General features: G+C 40.3%; 3 protein-coding genes across 6 annotated transcripts in view; 1 reads left to right on the forward strand and 2 right to left on the reverse strand.

Annotated features, from left to right (window-relative positions):
- The window catches only part of creb5b (cAMP responsive element binding protein 5b), a 43297-nt gene extending 43187 nt beyond the window's left edge, over positions 1 to 110 (reverse strand). The window contains exon 1 of one of the 2 annotated variants that reach the window (XM_044359989.1): positions 31 to 110. The gene's annotated coding sequence lies outside the window, so the exon portion shown is untranslated. The other variant, XM_044359988.1, reaches the window with a different exon arrangement.
- On the forward strand, positions 105 to 16849 carry jazf1b (JAZF zinc finger 1b). Its single transcript, XM_044359991.1, has 5 exons — positions 105 to 321; positions 10262 to 10334; positions 11037 to 11233; positions 12458 to 12627; positions 14268 to 16849. The coding sequence occupies exons 1-5, from the start codon at positions 207 to 209 to the stop codon at positions 14442 to 14444; spliced, it is 732 nt and encodes a 243-aa protein (XP_044215926.1). The 5' UTR covers positions 105 to 206; the 3' UTR covers positions 14445 to 16849.
- Positions 16174 to 21087, reverse strand: part of tax1bp1b (Tax1 (human T-cell leukemia virus type I) binding protein 1b) — a 15623-nt gene continuing 10709 nt past the window's right edge. For 2 of the 3 annotated variants that reach the window (XM_044359986.1, XM_044359984.1), the window contains 9 exons: positions 20535 to 20705; positions 20101 to 20173; positions 19693 to 19811; positions 19399 to 19524; positions 18768 to 18854; positions 18006 to 18207; positions 17721 to 17875; positions 17523 to 17608; positions 16174 to 17233 (listed from right to left, as the gene is read on the reverse strand). In XM_044359986.1, the coding sequence (XP_044215921.1) occupies positions 17035 to 17233; positions 17523 to 17608; positions 17721 to 17875; positions 18006 to 18207; positions 18768 to 18854; positions 19399 to 19524; positions 19693 to 19811; positions 20101 to 20173; positions 20535 to 20705 (1218 nt within the window). In that variant the 3' untranslated portion in view covers positions 16174 to 17034. The remainder of the gene's footprint in view (positions 17234 to 17522; positions 17609 to 17720; positions 17876 to 18005; positions 18208 to 18767; positions 18855 to 19398; positions 19525 to 19692; positions 19812 to 20100; positions 20174 to 20534; positions 20706 to 21087) is intronic. The other variant, XM_044359985.1, reaches the window with a different exon arrangement.

A 21087-nucleotide genomic window follows, 5' to 3' on the forward strand; every position in this document is an offset into this window, starting at 1 on the left:
ACTTTTCGTATGAAGGCGATGCCTCTTTACTTCCGATCTCGTCGTGCCTCTCCAGCTGCTGTTTTGACGCAGCTCGGAAAAAGTCACCGCGCACCGCCCCTGCCGCTCCAGCTGTTCGCACCGCTGTCCGCCTGCTGTTTCCCCGCTGCTCGCTGCTGCTGCTGCCGCTGCCGCCGCCTGCCCTCATTTCCAATGCAGCAGCGACCATGACAGGCATCGCCGCTGCTTCTTTCTTTTCCAACGCTTGCAGGTTCGGGGGCTGCGGACTTCACTTCGACACTCTGGCCGAGCTCATCGTGCATATCGAGGATAACCACATCGGTAAGAGCCGACAAGTAGTGAGCGCCGCAGGCTGCAATGGCCGAGGTTTGCAGCTAGCAGAAGTGGCTAAGTTAGCGAGCTAGCAAGTTACTTCCTGCGTCCTGACAACCCTGTTGCTAGGTGTGGTGGCTGTTCATGTTTCTGTGTAGACACTGCAGTTCCTGTTCAACACCCGTGGATCTGTATAAACGATGTATCTCTGTTTAGGTCGCTGCAACACCAGCCCTGAAACACCCGACAGGAAGACTGTTTCTTTACGCCCCGTCGGGTCGCCCGTGCAACATTATTGCAGCGCGAGGCCCGCGCGCTGAGCTGCCCTGAAGCGTCGCGAGTTAACTTGTGGTCAACATGAGCCAGTGAAGATACACTGATTATTATGTGCTTGCTTCCATCCACTTGACAACATACTGTAGACTAGTTAGATTATACTACTTACTGGAAGCAAGTATTCACTTTTAAAAGCAAATAACTGTTATGTTATGTTTTATTTATCACTTAAGAAGTGTTAGTTTCCACCAGGGATCTGACACTGCTTGGATGCAACCAAACACTCTACTTGCATGATGTAGTTTATCCTGTTCAGCTATTGCAACTTTTTAATGGTAGAACAGACTATTTGTATTATACCTGTTTTGGTAGTAGATGGAAAGATAGATAGATAGACTACTTTATTTATCCCCAAAGGGAAATGTCAGTGTTACAGCAGCTATCATATAGATGACAAAAAACCCATGTAGCTTACAAAAACACCGGTAAAAGTTCTATACTGAATAAGCAAGAGAATAAGTAGCATAAAAGTACTCTTTTAAGAATAGAACTTTAAGGTACAAATTTTATTAATGTGCAAATTAAATGTAAAATGTACATTGTGCATTGCCACTCAGTGGAGGAGTCTCCCTCCCGGCACAGAGGGGAACCACTGTAGATAACTGTTGCGTTGGGCAGGAATGACCTCCTGTGTTGGTTCTTATTGCAGTGGAGCTGAAGGAACCTCCGATTGAAGACATTGTTGTCTGACCAGAAGGTTGTGTAGGGGGTGTGTAGTGTTGTCCATTATGTTGATAGTTACATAGTGGTATCTGCATAAACAGTGTACTATATGCGTGCAATGATTTAGTAGCCAGTTGTTGAATTTGCATTTTTATAATCATTTGAAAGTAAGAGTATGTTACCCAACACAAGTGTGAAATTGCAACACAACAGTTACACATGTAATTGCATTATTACAGGCGTGTCTGACAAACTTGTTACAGCTGCAGTTGTCATAAGACTTACAAAATCCACAGTGTCTGTTTCACAGCTGTTATGGAAAAATATCAGATATTGGTGTTGGCTTTAAAAAACACATTGATTCATCCCTAATTGTTTGCAAGCATGGGTTGTTCAGCAGCAGTGGGCTTTTTGGTGTGTCAATTAAATATGCACTCTTGTGTTATAGGCCAGACTTATGATGTCATCAGTGTTGATCACCAATCTACTATATACGTGTGCCAATATTTTATAACTTCATTGAAACAATTGCTTCTATAATGCACAATTTAAAATTGTTGCAACACTTAAAAAGAAGTTCTTGTTCACTGGTAGGCCATCCCAAAATATATCTGATCATCTGAAAATCTGGAAAAAAAAGTACAACCTGTAAAGACAGACATGTGTCACTAGTTGGAATAAATACCTCTGGGGCAGGTCACTGTAGACTGTGTTGCTCAATGGTGTAACTGGTGACTCTCATATGACAACATGGTGCAGGTGCAACATGGTCATTAAAATAATTAAAATGTATTATATTTATATCTAAATGTATTTATATGGTATTAAATCCCACATGAAAGTTGGTCTTACTTCACCAGTTCATATGCTAAACCAAGACACTAACAGTCCTCTTGACCACAAACAGTGCCACCCCTAGTTTTTGTTAGGCTAAACGAGAACATTAACTACTAGTGGGTGATGACTAGGCAGTCATGATGGATGGACATAAAAATTTGTCTGAGTTGTTTTATCATAAAACTTTCTGAGAAGCTGTGAACAGGTGTGTGTAAAAGGTTTATGCTGATCTAATAATTCACCTCTGTGTGAAAGTGAAAAGTATTTCTAGCTATATCTGGAAAATAATGTATCATGTTTTTATTTACTTCAGTGATACATGAAAATTAAATAGTATTGAGTTTATATAAGAACTTCGTGTTTGTGTGTCTAGTGCCACATTGCCAATGTATTTAGCTCCCTTGAATCACTTGTTATAAAATAGACACATAATTAAAACAGAAAATCAATATACATATTGATACATATTGATACATATATATTTATTATCATTGTATTGTCTGTTTCAATCCTCCATACTATATTGTTTTATCCCTGTATTTAATAAAGCTTAACAAAAAGTCAGTCAGAAACTACAACTTTAGTCTTGCAGAGATGTTTAGCTCCAAGTGCTTGAAGTTTTTATGTCTTTTAACTAAGCTTATAGTCTAGAAAGTGAATTCCCCTCCTCACAGTTTGACACTGAGTTAGTTCCTGCATCTGTTACCCAATCTAATATTTCAGACACTTATTATTGAAGCTGACAAGGCCCAGCTGTCTCTGTTGTTCTTGTTTGTTGCTTGACTGGCTTTAATATCCTCTGCCCTCTGATTGTGTGCTGTGCATGTGTCCGAGGTGTTAGCTGTAGAAAAAAATGCTTCCAAATGACTTATTGGGGTATAATGAGGCAATTAGTTGGCTGAGAGTGGAAAAACTTTGCTGCCCCCCTCCTTTGTCCGCTGGCCTGTGCCCACTCTGAGAAGTGCGAAATCTTGCGCGTTGTGCCAAGTGCCTGTGAAGCATAATTACAGACAGAGTGCTTGATTTGGCCTGTCTTCCTCCTCATCTGGTGGCCTGCTGCTTAAAGCACGTTCTCCTTTATAATTAGGCGCCTGGAAAACAAGCAAACATTCTTGTGCCTGTTTTCCCCAGCCAGCCTGCTGGTCAGGTCTGTGAACAAGAGGTGGCGCTGCTCTGCTGTTGGTAAAGGGAGCCGGCCTGCACTATAAGACCAAAGCTCATTCCCAGTCACATTTAACAGCACAGTGTATTGTAGTGTTTCACAGTTAGTTCTTATACTTGAATACGGTATATTGTATTATTAAACATTACTGTACTTTTAGGAGGGTATTGGAAGAAGATTTTATTGGTTGCAGTTCATGATGACCAGCTTCATCTTTCATTTAAAAGGCTCATTAACGCAGACAGCAATGTGTAGTAACAGTTATTTGTTTTTTTGAAAGCTAAGACTGGACCTGATATCAAATAAAATCCGGTTACAGATCAATTTCCAGCCCTTAACATTTATGATTCAAAAATTCTATAATGAATCAGCTATTTTTCATCCTCTTACATCCCACCATCGTGACAGACAACTTAAGGTGATGATATGAGTGTTGGGTGGTCCACTTAGACCTTTGTCAACAAATTCAGCAAAGTTTAAGAGAGCACATGCTAATGAGCCCCAGAAAACAACAGCGGAACCAGAGGAAAATTTTAACACTGAGCCTAAGTTGTGTTGTTAAGACTGAAAGATCTCCTCAATGGTCTGGTGTTCTTGTGTGGTATGAAAAACTGCACACACTAAGCCAATGAAATGTTTACTTTGTCACTGAGCGACCAGGCCTCCATAGACCAGAAGCAAATAGCGACTGTGTTATTTAGACCTGTGCATGTGTGTACTACCGGGGCCTGGAATAACGATGGCCTGAAGTGTCCAGACTCGGTAACAATGGGTCTGTTTGTTGCCAATCCTCACTGGAGGCTCATTTAGGAGATTTTGGTATGCACCCCCAAAAACTGCGCGGAAGTAATAAATTTGAAAAGCAGTAACTAGTTCCCTGATCTGTGCACCTGGTGGGCCTAATTACATTTCCCCATCCCCCGACACCGCTGCTCCTGTTCCTGTGCAGTGACTGCGAGATGAGGGGCTGCTGTACTCGATAAAACATTCCTCATAGGAGATAATAATGTACTACCAATGTTGACATTACACATCATTGGGGTGTAGTTTGATGCAGATCAAATGTGCCAATTTTGTCCTCTTTTAAAAAAGTTCTTTTAAGAGTTTAGTTATTACTTTATAGGACCAGTATGTAAGATTTAGTGGCATCTAGCGGAACGGACTTGGCAGAAATGGAATATAATATTCATGAGTATGTTTTAATCAGTGTATAATCCCATGAAAATAATAATACTGGCTCTAGAGAGGACTTTTTGCGTTTTTCGCAAGTTTCGCAGCTACTGTAGGTTCTCCTGCACGTTTGGAGGGGGAAGGGAAGGGAAGTGTATTCATTTGGTTGCAATCTACAACTTCACCACTAGATGCCACTAAATCTTACATACCTGTCCTTTAAAGGATGATGTTGCTAATCATCAGATATTTTCCAGTCATTTCCAATTCTGCTGGTTTGAGGTTTCCTCTCTTACTACAGCTGCACATATAAAGTAGTATTTTTTCTTTTTGAATTGTTTCACATATTATATCTTCGTTTAAAAGCCTAATGTATTAAACACCCCCACCTTTAGATACTTGATTTTTGAAATTTTAAAAAATAGTCTTTTTTTTTTTTTTTACAAAAACATTTTTAATAAAGATAACTTAAATGTATTTTTTTTAAGTATTGTGACTAAAATATTTACATTGTACAGTTAATGAACTTGCCAGTGCTCTTTGCTGGACAAACTATTGGATAGTGATGCTGTTCCTAAATTACCTCAAATATATCTTTGGCATTTCTGTACTGTTATTTATCGGCCGAAATAAACACAGATACCAATATTTCTGCAATAAGCTATTGTCTTTCAATATAATTAGCTGATTTATTGCCTTTTTATTGGTCCAATTCTATTTGTGAATAAGTGTGGCCCTGACTTACAGATCTGATCATATAACTACTTCTAATAATAATTGTTTGTGTCACTGGGCTTTTCCAGCCTTCCAGAAATTCACACTGAGTACCTGTAATTTAAACATAAACCAAATACTGTATTGGTATTGTACAAATTCTAATATTGGCTATTGGATATCACCAATGTCAGCTTAAAAAGAATGGCAGACTTGTTTAAAAATCACCGAAACCTTAGCACCATATGTATACAATGAGCAGCTATGAATGTGTGTGTTTAATACATGTTCCCATGTGTTTATCTGTGTGTTTGTACAAACATGTCTTTGTGGATATGTGTATGAATTAATGCATGTGTATATGTTTAAATCGCTGCCTGTACTACACATATTTTTTGATGGATCATGTTTTGTTTTGTTTTTTATCAACCTGCAAAGACAGCTTACACATGGAGCTTGACTCCGTTTCATTTCCTCCTTAGAGGTCACATCGTAATGAATTACCTGTGCCACCACTCCTGGTAATGTCCCCTGCGGCTCAGAGCCACCATAAACATGTCACCATAATGCTCGCCACTCTGCTCTACCCCACAGCGCATTTGGCCGTGAGGGTGGATGGGAGAGCCAGACTATGGTGGAAATGAGAGAGGGAGCTGTGCGTCTGGGGCGTGTGTGTGTGTGTGTGTGTGTGTGTGTGTGTGTGTGTGTGTGTGTGTGTGTGAGGGTCGTGGAGGGCGTTATGAGAGGGCAGGAGGCGTCACTTCCCCCGTTGCCTTAGGAAGGTTTGTTGTGTGATCGTCCCTTGGTTTCCTGTTGCAGGTCGTCATAGGGGCCCTAATGAGAACATGTTATTGCATCATGTATGTTTTCTGTGCTTGTGTAACATATGCCTCCATTATAAACTGTGAGGCTAATATAGTCCTCTGTTACACTCGCACACTACAGCCACTCACTCAGCCAGCATAAGCTCCCGTGGACACGTTTCACACATAGACACTAATGATAGTCATTGCTTCATATGTGCTTAAGACATCACTGAAAATCAGAAAATTAGTAGCATTGTTATATACAGAACATATTAGATGTGTTACACTACATCTGTTCTGCTTGTCCACACCTGACTTTGCACCATGTATGTAAACAATCACCTAGGCGTATAGGAAGTGACTGTTTGCCTCTGAAACAAGGGACAGTAAATAAAGACCCTTTTTTTCCCCCAGAAGGTTTCTGATATTTGGCCACCAAGGTAGACCACCTGTGAAGTTTGATTAGAGGGGTTCCCATCTCTACTTGGGGCGCCTTCACCCTGATCCTTGACTGCTGGTGGCCCCAAAAGAATAGCGGAGGCTGCGGGGAACCGGCCCCTGCAGGCCTCCTTCTCCCTAGTCCCCACCTGAGGTGTGTGTGATTTACAGTGTGTTGGAACAGATTGATCCACTGCTGTTTAAGCGGTCCATGAGCAGGCTGCCATTCCACTCCTGGAGGCTCATTAGGGATCTTAGGAGGGATTTTCTTATGCACTCACGCACACACATACCAACACACAGCACTCAAAATAGTCTCTGCACTACCTCCGGCTTTTGGCAGGGGAATATTGCCGCTATGAACGTGTCTTTCCTACTCTGTTTCCATGACTTTGGCTGGAGAATAGAGAGAGGTGTGCTATCCTTCTCACAGGGGATAAATCCACTGTTAATGAAACACTTGCTTACGATTGAGGCCTTAAGAGAAACCTTCTGAGTCTCTAGGCGCTGAGATTTGAGCTGTTCTTAGAGCTTACCTGCCAGTGTCATAAAACTTTGCCACTTTTTTAGCGTCAACCAAGCAGCTTGGCTTCAGGCACTGAGTGGATGATGCCCTGTGTCTTGTCAAACCCATGTCTACTTAAAGGAAGGCTGACATTGGTTTGTTGTCATAGATTACTGTTAGACCTTTAAAATGTGTGCTTTCTCATGTACACTTCAATGTGGCTTGCTTTGAGTTTAACTGGTCAACATCACCTTTCGCCTCCGTCATGACAGAATTAAGCCAGTAGTGTACAGAGTGCAGTCTGCTGTGTGTTTCCTTTATGGATGGTTATGTGTGTACGTGTGAGTTTGTACTTTCAATCTACACCACGTTGGTATCTTTCAAACAGTTAAAAAGTGATTTGCTCCACCCAAAGAGAAGTTAAATGAATGAAAAACAGCTTAGAGAGACTCATTTTGTGTGATAACCAGATCAGAAACAGACTGAATTGTAAGAATACACAATATATCCTCAAATATCCAATTTGTAACTTATGTCTTGATTACACCCATATGAATTTCTTCAATATTGGTGCCAGTACCTAAGCAAACTACTACTTTTTTGGACACCTTATTTTACAAAAATATTAGCATGTTTTTCTACTAAATCTTTTTTCTTTCCATTTCATTTTCATTTTTACTTCTCAAGTCAAGAACTTTACTTAACAAAAATAAAGTTTAAAATGAGCTGTTTCTTGATTTAGCTCAGAAATCTCTGATCAAAGCATCAAAACATAAGTAAACATGACTATGACAAGGTATTTTATGCCAACTTTCAATACTTGACAGTTATTGATAATCGATGGTACAGACAAATTTCATTTGGTGCTCAGAAAGTATTGATGTTTGATAACCAACCCTAGTCATGTCCCTGCAGACATAACTAGGTGATTTGAAGTCAAGTTTCTGTTTCCACTATATTCATCTTGATCAACACCATAATCTAATTAGTTGTTGGTACATTGTCTTTGTCCAACAAGTCTATTTTTAGGTTTTTTTGTTCCAGACAAACAAACCAACAGGAGTAAAAGCCCAACACCGCTTGTGGAAGTAATAATTGTGTATGACTCAGGGTTTTATTACAAGCTCACAAAGGTGTTGCATGCACTTTTTCCATGTGTTTTGTCATTGCCTTAGTAGTTTTTATATTGCATCAACCAGGAGTGGACTCATGTTCACTGCTCACCGAATATACAGGTTTTGTTTTGGCTGCACTTTAGTTATTGGTCGTTGCATAATTTATAATCTAATGCCACAAACAGCCTTAGGTGTAATGGCTGTCTATAAATGAGCTTGTGGATGGAAACTAGCAATATTTTTAACCACATGGGGGTAGCCGTCTTTCACAGCTCTGTCAGAGGCAGACAGGGAGGCTCAGCTGGTAAGTGGTAGACAATGTTGTTTTATGGGGCATCTCTCTTCTCCCACATGGATGGCAGTGGGAAGAGCGTTTGAAGTCAGGCCCGCCTCACCTCAGGGTGTGGGGATTGGCGATTGTTGTACATTTAGCACCACTGAACAAGATGAATGTCTGGAGCGCAGCATGAAAAAACACAGTATGTGTCATGTATGAGAAATGTGGTGTTTGCAGAGCAGTTTTTCAAAAATGCAATGTGTTACTTTCTTGTTATTTATATATTATTTTAAAAACAACAGTGTTACAAACAGGGAAGTAGCCTAATCATACAGCAAAGAGTGCAAAGGCAATGAATTCAACTTAAAGGTGCAGTGTGTAGAATTTAATGGCAGAACGGACTTGGCAGAAATGGAATATAATATTCATAAGTATGTTTTAATTAGTGTATAATCACCTGAAAATAAGAATTGTTGTGTTTTCGTTACCTTAGAATGAGCCCTTTATATCTACATAGGGAGCAGGTCCTCTTCCATGGAGCCCACCATGTTACACGGCCATGTATCTACAGTAGCCCAGAACGGACAAACCAAACACTGGCTCTAGAGAGGGCCTTTCACATTTCCGTGAGTTTCGCGGCCACTGTAGATTCTCCTGCATGCTTGGAAGGGGGAATGATTCAGTTTGTTGCAATCTGCAACCTCACTGTTAGATGCCACTAAATCCTACACACTGCATCTTTAACCTTACTTAAGTTCAGTAACCAGTGTCAGTGTGAAGATTGCGGAGGTTCTCCAGCAGCCCTTTACTCCACAGTGACTTCAGTCTAGACAGTGGTGCATGACATCATGTTTGAACTAATTGAAGTGCATATTGCACAATATCCTGCCTTTTTGATTACTTTCACCAAGTAATTTTTATTAGCCTTTATTCAACTATTTGGCATGCATGCTGTTTCACAGCACAACTCATCACATTCATGAACATTCATACCTGGGACTCACCCAGTTTTACTACAGTCTGCTACTGTTTGCCACCAAGCAGCTCAGCTGAAGCAGATGGGGGATAAGTGTACTGCTCAGGGACATACTGATGTAAGTTTTTAAAGTAGGAGAGTGCAAAATGTCATTATAATGTGTCCAGCCTTCTTCATCAAGACTTAAAAATAGAAGTACAAGAAACGATACCATTTTTGTACTGACAACCAGATGTGGACCTGTTTTATCTACCATTAAGGTACATAAAGGTGCTAAAGTAGCCTCTGATAGTATAAGGCACAAATTTGTATCAATTCAGCAAAAATTAAAGGTACAGTGGCAATCTTCAACTGAAGCATATCGTAATCCAGTGCAAGAGGTTTTAATTATTTTTTCTCAAGTTTAAAGTAAGGAGTATTACTGGTGTCTGTTTACTGAAAACCTACCTGAAAAGTTTGTATTGATCAGTGTGTTTCATTGTCTCTAACCCAGTTTTAATATTTAAATAATAAAATTCCCATCAAAATGAATAAACCCTCCTGAGGAAGCACCACCGTTCCTTTCCTCTGTGCCTGAGGGGTCCTGGGAAAGCTGCCAACACCAGTGCAGGTGTTTCTTTGAAAACAAGAAGAGTAGAGTTTGTGGGTGGGAAGCTGGTGAGGGATCATGTCAAATTTTTATTTATATATCCCAATATCACAAATCACAAATGTGCCTCAAGGAGCTCAAGGGTCTGACATGTCTTTGTCACTGCATTACTAACTTCTGGTTTGTCGGAGAAAGATGGGATCTGGGACAAAGAATGCTAGAAAAAGAAAACTGAGCACACTGATGTTCTCGATATTTAGTAATGTCTTTATTCTGTTCTAATGGTAGAGCATTGTACAACTGTTTATACGCATAGTATGTGTCTAACTCTTCCACTCCTTTGTCTCCCTCATCTGCTCAGACACAGACCCCCGTCTGCTGGAGAAGCAGGAGCAGCAGCAGCCTACATATGTTGCCCTCAGCTACATCAACAGGTAAAGAAATGTACTGTAACATATCATCAAAGCAAGAAAACAGCACATTTCGCTCTTATTTAAATCTATGTCATAAATTCATTTAAATAATTATGGCATTAACGTTATTAGTCTTTGGGCCTGTAAAGATTTATACAAAAGTGCTCTACATCAGTGAGTATAACCACTGTGCCCTATAATGTGTTTGCTTGTATGAGGCTCCACCAGCGATTTCAGATGTCATCTGGTGGATTGCTTAGATGAATTGCCTCTGTATTTGGTAGTTGGGTTTTTTTTATTGCACTGGGTGCATCCCAGTCGTCTTTGATATGGTGATTTGACTAGTAGTTTTAAAAGCCTTATGCAACAAGCCAGTATACAAGAAGGTCTGCCGCTGTCTCCCTGCCTTCATAAACACATCTTGATGTGGTTATCGCTTAATTTGTTAATTCCACTTCTGCTTTAACAATGTCTATGTTAACATTTAATTTTTATGATATGCATTTACCAAAGACTTTGCTATCCATCATAAACCCTTGTGTAAGTTTTTTTGATGGGAATGGAATGATTGGGTTTTTTTCCAAGCATGTGTTTTTTAATAGTAAATTTTCAATAGGAGAATTTTTGCAACATCAAGACAGTGTGATGTGTCAAATCTATGACAGACCCCGCTTTTCATTTAAAGTTTTCAAATCCTGACCAGCTTCATATCCCACACTGCAGGTTCATGACAGATGCTGCACGGCGAGAGCACGAGACTCTGAAGAAGAAGGTGCAGCCCAAATTGTCTTTGTCTCTGACAGGCAATCTGTCTCGCAGCAGTGTTTCCACTCCGCCTCGCCATACCAGTGGAAACCTCACCCCTCCAGTTACCCCACCCATCACCCCTTCCTCTTCCTTCCGTAGCAGCACGCCCACAGGTAACCATTCTCGACACACTCACCACGCATTTCGTGGCAGTGGAATACACACTCAGCAAAGGTCAGCAACAGAGTGGTGTCACTCTGAGAGTGTAAGGAGACTGACTTTCCAGTCTGGGGGTTCATTTCCAAGACACCATAAGAGCAAACATCCACACTGCTGAAGGAAATATGAATCCCAGACAGCTCATCTAGTGTCCTGACTGTCTTAAAGTATGAAGGCAGAAGCAAAGAGTGATTGTCCTCTTCAGGGATCAAGTAAGAATCACATAAAAATGTCCTGAATGTACTGAAAAAGCTTATATAGCATGAAACAGGTGGCTCATTCACTGTAGATGGTGAAAAAAGCACTGGTCTTAGCTGTAACAGCTGAAATGAATGTTGCATTTGGCAAATTTTCACCCCTTTACTCATTATATTTTCAGATCTAAGGGCTTAAAATCCATGTATTTTACTGACTGAAATGAAATGATATTATTGTGTATTGTCTGTAAACAGCTCTTCATCTTCCTGATACTGATCCTTGTACCGAATTGTGTGATATTTCATTGTTAAATTGTAGGTAACATTTCACAGATATTGTGCATTTCTTTGTTGATGTGAAAGTCAATACATGTCTTAATGTTTGCTACTATGAGGAACTGCAAATGAATGCTGGGCTTGAGGAAACATATTTCTAACACAGCTCAAATCCAAGCTACGGGGAATCAGGGTCTGTTCTCATAGTCCAGCTAATTTGTGTACATTATATAATAAGTTTTTTTTGTTGCTTCCTTGGAATATTTTAATGTCATGCCCTTGTTTTGTAAAGTATGCAGTTTTTTAATGTTCTGTCATGTTTTAGCTCTTGTGGTTTTGTAGCTACTCTTCCGGCATAACATCTTTAATTAAGTGATGACACAGCAGCAGCTGATTGACCCCAAGACCTCAATAAAATGAATAAATTCTTTCCCAGGATTGGCATATTTCAGTTTTTCCCAAAACTTGGGCACCATAACATACGTAAAATGGAGTTCATGGGAACACTGCCCCGAAACACATGTTGAGAAAGGTTCACGCTTGTCATCCTCAAAACCCAAAGGACAGGATCTCCTTGCCAAAGATTAGTCATGAAATGTGCGTAAATCAGAGCTTCTTGGAGACTGGTGGGTAGGATTGCATCCCTGGTGGTCATGCCCTGAGACTGAGTCATTTACCATTTGTCTGTCTTTCAACCTCCCACAGGTAGTGAGTGTGATGAAGAGGAGGTAGACTTTGAGGAGTCAGACAGTGATGAGTCGTGGACCACAGAGAGCGCCATCAGCTCTGAGTCCATCCTCAGCTCCATGTGCATGAACGGAGGAGACGAGAAGCCATTTGCCTGTCCTGTCCCAGGCTGTAAAAAGAGATACAAGGTTAGTTTAACTCAACATTTCCTATTAGATTAATTACTGCAGTGGTTCTCAAAATGGGGTCCAGGGACCCCCAGGAGTCCTTGAAGGGGTTTTAGGGAGTCCCCAAGTTTGAGAATCACTTTGTTTAAACATAATGTAACTGTGAGATACTTTCACCATGTCCACCGAGACAGAATGAATACTTGATACATTTGCAATGAACAAAGTGAGACATGTAATTTTATCTGCTCACAGAAATAAGGATGTAAAATCAAAATAGTAGAAGATATCCTGTGGTTGACAATGGAAAATTGGTTCTTAGTTGAGCATTACAGCATGTCAACATAAATGCATACATCTAGTCCACTTCAATAATGCGGGGTTTTACTGGATTTTCCATTCACATCTGGTGTGTGTGGTTTGGGATAAATTATGTGCAGCCTGAGAAAATTGCATTGCTGACGTGAATGACAGGGTTATAGGCGATGACTTAGTCTGAGGCAGCAGCAGCACTAGGCATCTGTTCAGTGGCAGAACTAGATTGTAAATAGAGCACATTTTATTTCTCCTTTCCTCAGAATTATGTTGAATGAGGTCCTCTTTTTATTCTGAAGTTATGTACGAGATACACTACATGGCCAAATGTACAATATATGGACACCCCAATCAACATACTCTATCTTAAAATGAAAGTTCACAGTTTTTCAAGTCTGTCCTAAAACATGAGTCAGGTGCCCAAATGAACATTGACACATGTAATTCTTGCTGTAATCCTCCTGTTCATACACACCATTAAGAGATCCCTTCATAATGAACTTTGAATGTAAGTGATGGGGGACAAAATCCGCAGCCCTCTTTCCATGAAAAAGTGTATTTAAAAGTTTATTTGAAGCTAATATGCAGTCAAATGAGTCAAATCAAGTCAACTCTTTCAGTTACAGTCATTTTAGTGCTCTCTTCTTGTTACAATCCTTCCACTGCAGCTAAACTGGAAAACAGGGATTTTTTTTTTACTAAAAAGACTGTAACTGTGGAAGATATTCACTTTATTTGACTAATTCAGACAGCTGAAGCCTCATATTATCTTCAGAATACATTTTCGCTCAAAACAAGAACTGTGGATTTTGTCTCCCATTACTTACATTATAAACATATTAGGAGGGGATCTTCTAATGGCCAGTATAAACAGGAGGAATTATTACAGTGAGCAAAACATGTTTTGATGTTCATTTAGGCACCTGACTGTTGTTTTAGGACAGACTTGAAAATCCTTTAAAGCTACAGCAAGCAGTACACTGGATAGTGTGCTTTCAAATCCTTTGTTGAGATCTCAGGGAATTCATGAAACAACAAGACAATGCCCCTGGGCACAAAGCAAGGTCTGTTGAGTTTGGTGTGGAAGAACTTGACTTGACCCATATACAGTGTATGACTCAACCACATCAAACACTTGTAGGATGAATTGGAATACCAGCTGTGAGCCAGATCTTATCAGTAGAATAAGATATTCAACAATCACACGGTTGTAATGTTTGAGTGTTCACATACTTTTGGCCATGCAGTGTAGTTGTGGGAAATTCAGCCAATGCTACTACGATAAAAACAACTGAAAACCTGCCCAGAGTACTGCACACTTATTCAAACTTTCTGCTTCATTACAGAATGTGAACGGGATCAAGTATCATGCCAAGAACGGCCACCGAACCCAAATAAGGGTGCGCAAACCCTTCAAGTGCCGGTGTGGGAAGAGCTACAAAACATCTCAGGGTCTCCGCCACCACACCATCAACTTCCACCCACCCATTTCTACTGACATCATCCGCAAGATGCAGCAGTAGAGATGGAGTGAGCAACCAGCACTCTCCTTTAGGACATTCCCCAATCATCTGAACTCCACTGTCACCAGCAAAGGCTGTTTCTTCTCCCACATTGTTCCTTTCATCTTCCAACCCCTGTCCTTCTCTTTCTCTTTCTCTTATCCCACTATGCTATGACACTATTTTTTCATATTTTGCATGTTATAAATGTTTTATTATTCGTGCTTAATTTTTATTCAGAATTTTAAATCTTTATTATGTAGTTCACAGTTTTGTATTTTGCACATTCAAGCTATCATATCTATTTGAATTTATTTTTTGACACATGGTGCTCGTTGGTGATGACAGCATGTCGTAGAGTAGAGAATGGTCCACACCAAGGTAGCCTAGCATGTAGGACGTCCTGCTTTAAAGGCAGTGAGAAGTCAGACGAAACTGAGGAAAGATTTGGATGTTTTATTTGAGGAAGGAGGCACCGTTACCATGGCTGTAATACAATGTCTCATTTAAGTGCTTAAATGCGACAGAGGCAAACAAACAAACAAAAAAAAAGTGTGTTACATCAGAAATCCAACCTGAAACAATATGTACATGTTTCATTCTTAATCAGATTTAATGTTAATAATCATTTTTTGGAATTTTCCTTTCATATCACAAATATTCCAAACCTTTTTTTTTCTCATTTGTTTTACTGCAAACACGTGTGTGTGAGCACCAAAGGATGATCTCAGGTGATGTTTGCAAGCATTTCAGCACCACAATCCTGCCCAAGTGTTCTGACCCAAGGATCATGGGAACTCAGGGTTCCTAATGCTCCCGGTCACTTTCCTGAAGACTTAAGCAGTTCTCCTTGCTACTTTACAAGTGAGGAATTGAAGCACTTTTTGTAACAAGTTGCCAACAAATAAACATTTTAGTCAATATCTCGTTTCCGGTGTATGTACAGTAGCTGCCGAAACGAGGCAAAAGGCCTTCAGAGCAGAAAGTTTGCAAGTTCTACATTGCACCAAGGGAAGATGTACACCAAACCTCCAGTGTTTCCAGTATTGTTATATTTCTGTATGTAGTTGCCTTGAATTGTAAACCATTCCAATCAGTACAGATCTTTCTATGGCTTTATTTTGACAAGTGCAGACAAAGTCAGCCGAATACAGACATTATTCCCCGGGTCATGTGAATCTATGTGATTGTCCTTGTCATGGATAAAAGAAAAAAGGGGGCTTGTAAGCATTCTCACAGTCGTGCTGTTAGGCTGTAAGAGACACACTTCGGCTCCTGCTGTGCCATAACAATGTAATGTCAGTTGAGCAAACGTTGAATCATTAATAATGAACCGCAGAATCTCAAGTTGCCACCAGACAGCTGATTTATCAACAGTGAGCCATTAAATAACATCTTCACTGCATGGATGTTAGTGTTAAGGAACTACAAACCAATTGAGAATTGTGACAGTATTGTACTGCCAGTATGGAGGTGAAGTCTTTGATATAGTGTACAGTGAATGTATTGTTATGTGTTAAGTGCATTAAATTATATTTTCATATGTTTCTGGAAATAAAAAAAGAATCAAACAATACTTTAATGTGTATGAGGTAGAGGCAAAACCAGAGGTTGTTTGGAGAAACTCATGGTGATGTACTGTATTTCTTCAAAAAAAGCTGCTTCATGTAAACTTTTGTTACATTTAGAATAAAAGTTCCTCTGATGTGTGCCTAAAGATTCCTGTCTTATTAACTGTGTTTGGACACAATTCAGTTTCAAACAGACTTTATTAGTTAATATTAGATACATGAAACTCACTTAACAAATGAAACATATCTATGAATAAAATAACTTACGAACTGTAAAAGCAAAGAACAAAAAGAGGGAAATTGAACAGAAGCTCAGCATGCACTGATTAGTCCATGATATGAAGATTTTAAGGTTTCTGACACAATACCCCAACTAAATAATCAAAGTCAAAACAATGGAAACCTAACAGAAAACGAATCTATATCATACACAAAGTATCAAGGTTTTCACAATATCATTGGCTTTAATTATTCTAAAATAGATGATCTGATGATATTCTGTATAATCATGTCTTGATGTAATCACACAAGATTTCTCCCTGACTGCATATAGTGCACCAACGCTGCTGTCTATAAAGAATGAGCAAGAATGACTTGTACAGTGATGTTTAAGGGGGAAGCATTTGGTTGTAGGGGTCAAATGTGAGTTTGGTAAACACTTATCTCTTTCCCTGATTCGTTACGTCCTGTAGTCTAACAGATCTGTGATAGCCGAGTCAATTTTAAGTCAGCATATGTACGTACAACAGTCTTATCCCCCTAAATAACTTGTTCAAATCCAAATGAATCTTTCACCTATAAAAAAAAAAAAACTTCTGATTTGCAAACAGATCCCGTAGCCCTGCGATATACACAGAATTAGAATGCCATTTTAAAATGTCACATCACTTCAAAGTGTTTCTCTAAGTTGAAGTAACAAAGCGAAAGTCATTATAGTCCTAAAGATCTTCACACCATTACATGCAGAAAAGAGTGCAGAGTGATTTATTTCGGTGGCGACAGGAAGTAGGCAGACTGGATGTGCTAATTTCGCCGTTTCTCTAGTCGAAGTTGAGCGGGTGGCCGTCGAAGTGGGTGAGCACGTGATTCTCGAACACCTTCTGGTCGCAATCCAGCGGGAACTGCTCACTGCACATGGGGCAGATTTTCCAGTGGCTCTCCACGTGCTCCTCGAACTTGCTCTGGTCGTAGTTGGGTGGGAAGATGACCTCACACAGTGGACATCGTTTCATGTCCATGCTGCCCACGGGATAGGGAAGACAGAGGATAAACAAGGTAGAGAGAGGGAGAGAAAGCAAATGTTAATAAGCAGTCAAGTGATGATGTGGGCAAACCAGGAGCACAAGCTAATAAAGAGCATCTGTCTAGTGCGACGTGGGTGGCCTGCTGCTCAACTAATACTGACAAAAGGGGGCTGTGCAGCAGAACAAACACTTTACACATGTTACAATGCACAGGTTTAGAAACTGTAGGGTGCAGCAAACTTGGACTGCATTTATGAGAGTTGGAACAAGTGAGGGTGTGTTACCTGGGATCAAAGCAAAAGGCAGTTTGTCCATCGTTCACAAATGGGCTGTGAGTTTCAGTTGCTGTGGGCTGTTCATTGGTATTACCCTTGAAAAGAAAGGTGAACAGCATTTTTTTTTAAAAAATCCACAAACACTCAGAAAAAAGAAGTCAGTTCATAAGTATTTAACTGCACACTGAGCATGGGAGTGAGGCTTACATTGTTGTTTTGCTTTTCCTCGGACTCCTCGGGGCCCTCTGGCCGGCTGTGATTGCGGGTGGGTTGGATACACACCACATTGCTGTCCCAAGAAGGCGGGCCCACAGGGGGGAGTCTAAGCAGCTGGTCATCTGAGAACTCCTCATCTGCCTCATCTGCATGGGGAGACATAGTTATTATAAACAAAAGTCAATAATTTCTGCAATTGTTACTGGATAGACAGATTCTGAAACACTTTCTGAAACACAGAACAGAATATGTTATTTTCTGAAAAAGGAAACCAACCTTTTGAGTCTGAGATGGAGTAAGGGTTCCCAAAATGCAGCTTGCTGGGGCTCTGAGAGACCAGCAGAGGGGTGGGGGCATCAGGGGTGTAAGGGACAGGGTACTGCAGGAATAAAGGCACACTGGATTGGATATTCTCCATGCTGGTTTTCTCACTGCCCCCCTGATCCCCCTTCTTGCTGCTGCTGCCCTTCTGAAGCTCCTGGGGAAGCAATGGCAGAATTCAAACTATTTTTACAACAAAGACCAGAGGCAAAAAATAAATGCCACCATGGGCATCAATGTATTTAGTAAGGAGCTCCACATCTCTATGCATCCCAGTAATGCATCACTGCTCATAATCACACAGCAGCTCCTGAGCTGTGACTCCTTGCTTTTTCTCTTGCTCACACAGTTTAATTAGCGCCTTCATTAAAAAAGAAACTCTTCTCATTTTCAAAGGGAACGGGACTCGGGTGTTTTATTGATGTTAGTTGCAGACGCCAATTTAATTTACAGTCTAAACCTCAAATTGGGTCATTCTGCTCCTCTTAGCTGTAACAGCATTACCTCGAAGCAATATTTTAGGTCAGAGAGGACCTTGCTGTGGTCCAAAGTAATGGAATGGAAAACAAGAACTCATTTACTTTGCTTCTACAATTAGAGAGGCATATTAAACACAGACCAGATTGGGAGAAGGAAAATGGCAGGGGAATGGCACTTTTCTGGGAATTTTCTGGGTGGAAGAAGTCTATAAAAGAGAAAATGAAAGCTGTCACTAACCCCCTCCAGTTTTTCCTTCTCTTTCACAACAAGTGCTAGTGTGTCCTTCAGTTCCTTCAGCTCCCGTCCCTTCTCTGCTACCTGGCTCTGGTGTAAAAAAAAAAAAAAAAAGAACAAACAAGAAAGGAATGAAGACATGTTTTCTATTCTCAATCATCTGACATGTGCTGCTGACTTGAAAAATGCATTGTTGAAATACTCGCAGACTTCAGTGCATGACATTAATTGATCTCAGCCATAAAATGCTTCCCTTTGCTGAGGACTGATTTATGTACAATACCGCTCAAAGCAAAACAACCTGTTTGAATTCCTCTGAGACACTAAGCAAATATCCGCCTGACCTGAGCCAAGCACAGCATTAGCCAGGCAACTGGAGAAGACTCCTCCGAGCTGGGCTTAGCTCGTCTCCAGAGCCTGACATAAACAGCAGTAAAATGTCGTCTCACAGATAGGCCTGCTCATAAACAACACTGGCAGAGAGGACTCTGTTCAAGGGGAGAGATATCATCAAAGGCTTGATCCTTGAGCTAGACCAGCCATACAAAGCGGTTAAAAACATGGAAGTGTCCAAAGGCAGCCTGAGTGCTGTGCTAAGTGTCCGAACACTCAACGGTCTTTAGGATGAACCAACCTTGTAACGGTCTTCCTCTGACGCCAACTGCAGCTTCAGGTTCTCATTGGTCTTCAGTTGCTCCTTAAATTTCACCTCCGTCTTGGCCAGCTCATCAGCAAACATGCAGCTACGCTCCTTCTCCTCCTAAATGGAAATCAACCAAACCACTTTTCATCAGATTCCTCTATCTTGCAATGCAGAGAGCACACATATCATACCTTTGTACTACATGAGTCCTTCATAACAGGCTGTCAAGATCTCATCTGGGGACACATGAACCAGTAACAGGATGCAAAAAAATACAGTTCTTACCATCAGCATCTGCTTGCATTTCCTGTATTTATCGTTCCTGTCGGACGCCTCTCTGCTGATGCCTTTGAGCTTCTCCTGGATGATGGCTTCCAGCATGGGATCAGCAGAACCTGGACTCCCTATGAAGACAATGAAGGCAAGTCAGACAGTTTGCTGAGGCAAAGCAACAAAATGTATACCTAAGTTTTTTTGTTCTCAGTTCATCTTTTGATAAGCAGAACTACTTAAGAAATTAATCTAAATGACTTGTTTACAGTATGAACAGCATGAAAAAACAATACTGAAAATATATGGATACAGATTTTTATGTATCATGTCTTTACAACCCAACTCCACTCCAATATATCAAAAGTTCAGAGTCCATTATAAAGTCAAATATTAAAATTTGGTATAATTTAACATGGGTACCTGGTACAGATGTGTCTGGACTCACAGATGCAGGTACTGTGGTGGCCTCTTGTGCTGAGCTTCTCTTCTGATCCTATAGAAAGGAAGAAATAAAATTCATTTGAGTATTGATAATTAGTTGTAAATGTAATAATAAGAAAAACAGTGAAAGAAATTGTGAATTAGTGCAGAAAAAAATGACATAACAAAAGTAAGCGACTGAGATTTTGAGAATTAAATTAAAAGTGTATTCATTTTACAAAGAGATATTAAAAAGTGCATGTGTAAATGTTACATCGAAAGCTGATAAAGATGAATTAGTATGTGTGCTTCGCAGTTAATTCTTATCAAAACATCCGTACTCTGGTGTATTAATCTATCGCAAGTTCTGGTCTTTCACTTGTTGGGGGCGTCTATGTACTGTAGCACGTCGGCCGGTATCTGGTGGGACCTACCCCTTGCTGTTCGGAGAGTTTAAGCACTTGTTTTTGCAGTCGCTGACATTCTTTGTATTTCTCCTTGTAGTGTTCTGCAGCCATGTGCAGACGCAGCTTCAGGTCCTCCACTTCCCTCTGCAGCTCTGCTAAAACAGCTGGGTCTGCAGCAGCTTCTTCTTCTGCTTTGGCCTGGTAACATCACATCAGAAAAGTTCAGACACCAAACACAGTAAGGGGCCAAATGCAAAGACCCCTTTAAATTGTAAAGATAGAAATATAATCGTTATTACCAGTAAGTTCCCTTGTGATTGTTAATCGATTAAGTCTTTTATTGTAAGTGTCAGTTTTCAAAAGGGGTGCCACCAAATGATTCCTCAGTAAAAGCTTGCTTAACTTGGCATATGTCTGCCATCAGTAAAAGGCTCTTCTGGATGTGTTATTTGGGATATAATTATTATTATTATTTGAGATATCATTTCATTATACACGCTTTCATTGTACTTATGGCCAAACATTTCTATTTGATCATTCAAGAAGTGATTTTGTACATGTAACCAAGTATCAAAACTTT

Source organism: Thunnus albacares, chromosome 8, assembly GCF_914725855.1.
Source record: "Thunnus albacares chromosome 8, fThuAlb1.1, whole genome shotgun sequence".
In the NCBI taxonomy this organism is placed as follows: Eukaryota; Metazoa; Chordata; class Actinopteri; order Scombriformes; family Scombridae; genus Thunnus; species Thunnus albacares.

What these genes read in the sequence shown, in the direction of transcription:
- jazf1b (XM_044359991.1), top strand. Translation starts at nt 207, where the DNA reads ATGACAGGCATCGCCGCTGCTTCTTTCTTTTCCAACGCTTGCAGGTTC. An exon ending in GCCCTCAGCTACATCAACAG is followed by an intron (nt 10,335 to 11,036) that starts GTAAAGAAATGT and finishes CCCACACTGCAG; the next exon opens with GTTCATGACAGATGCTGCAC. An exon ending in GCTGTAAAAAGAGATACAAG is followed by an intron (nt 12,628 to 14,267) that starts GTTAGTTTAACT and finishes GCTTCATTACAG; the next exon opens with AATGTGAACGGGATCAAGTA.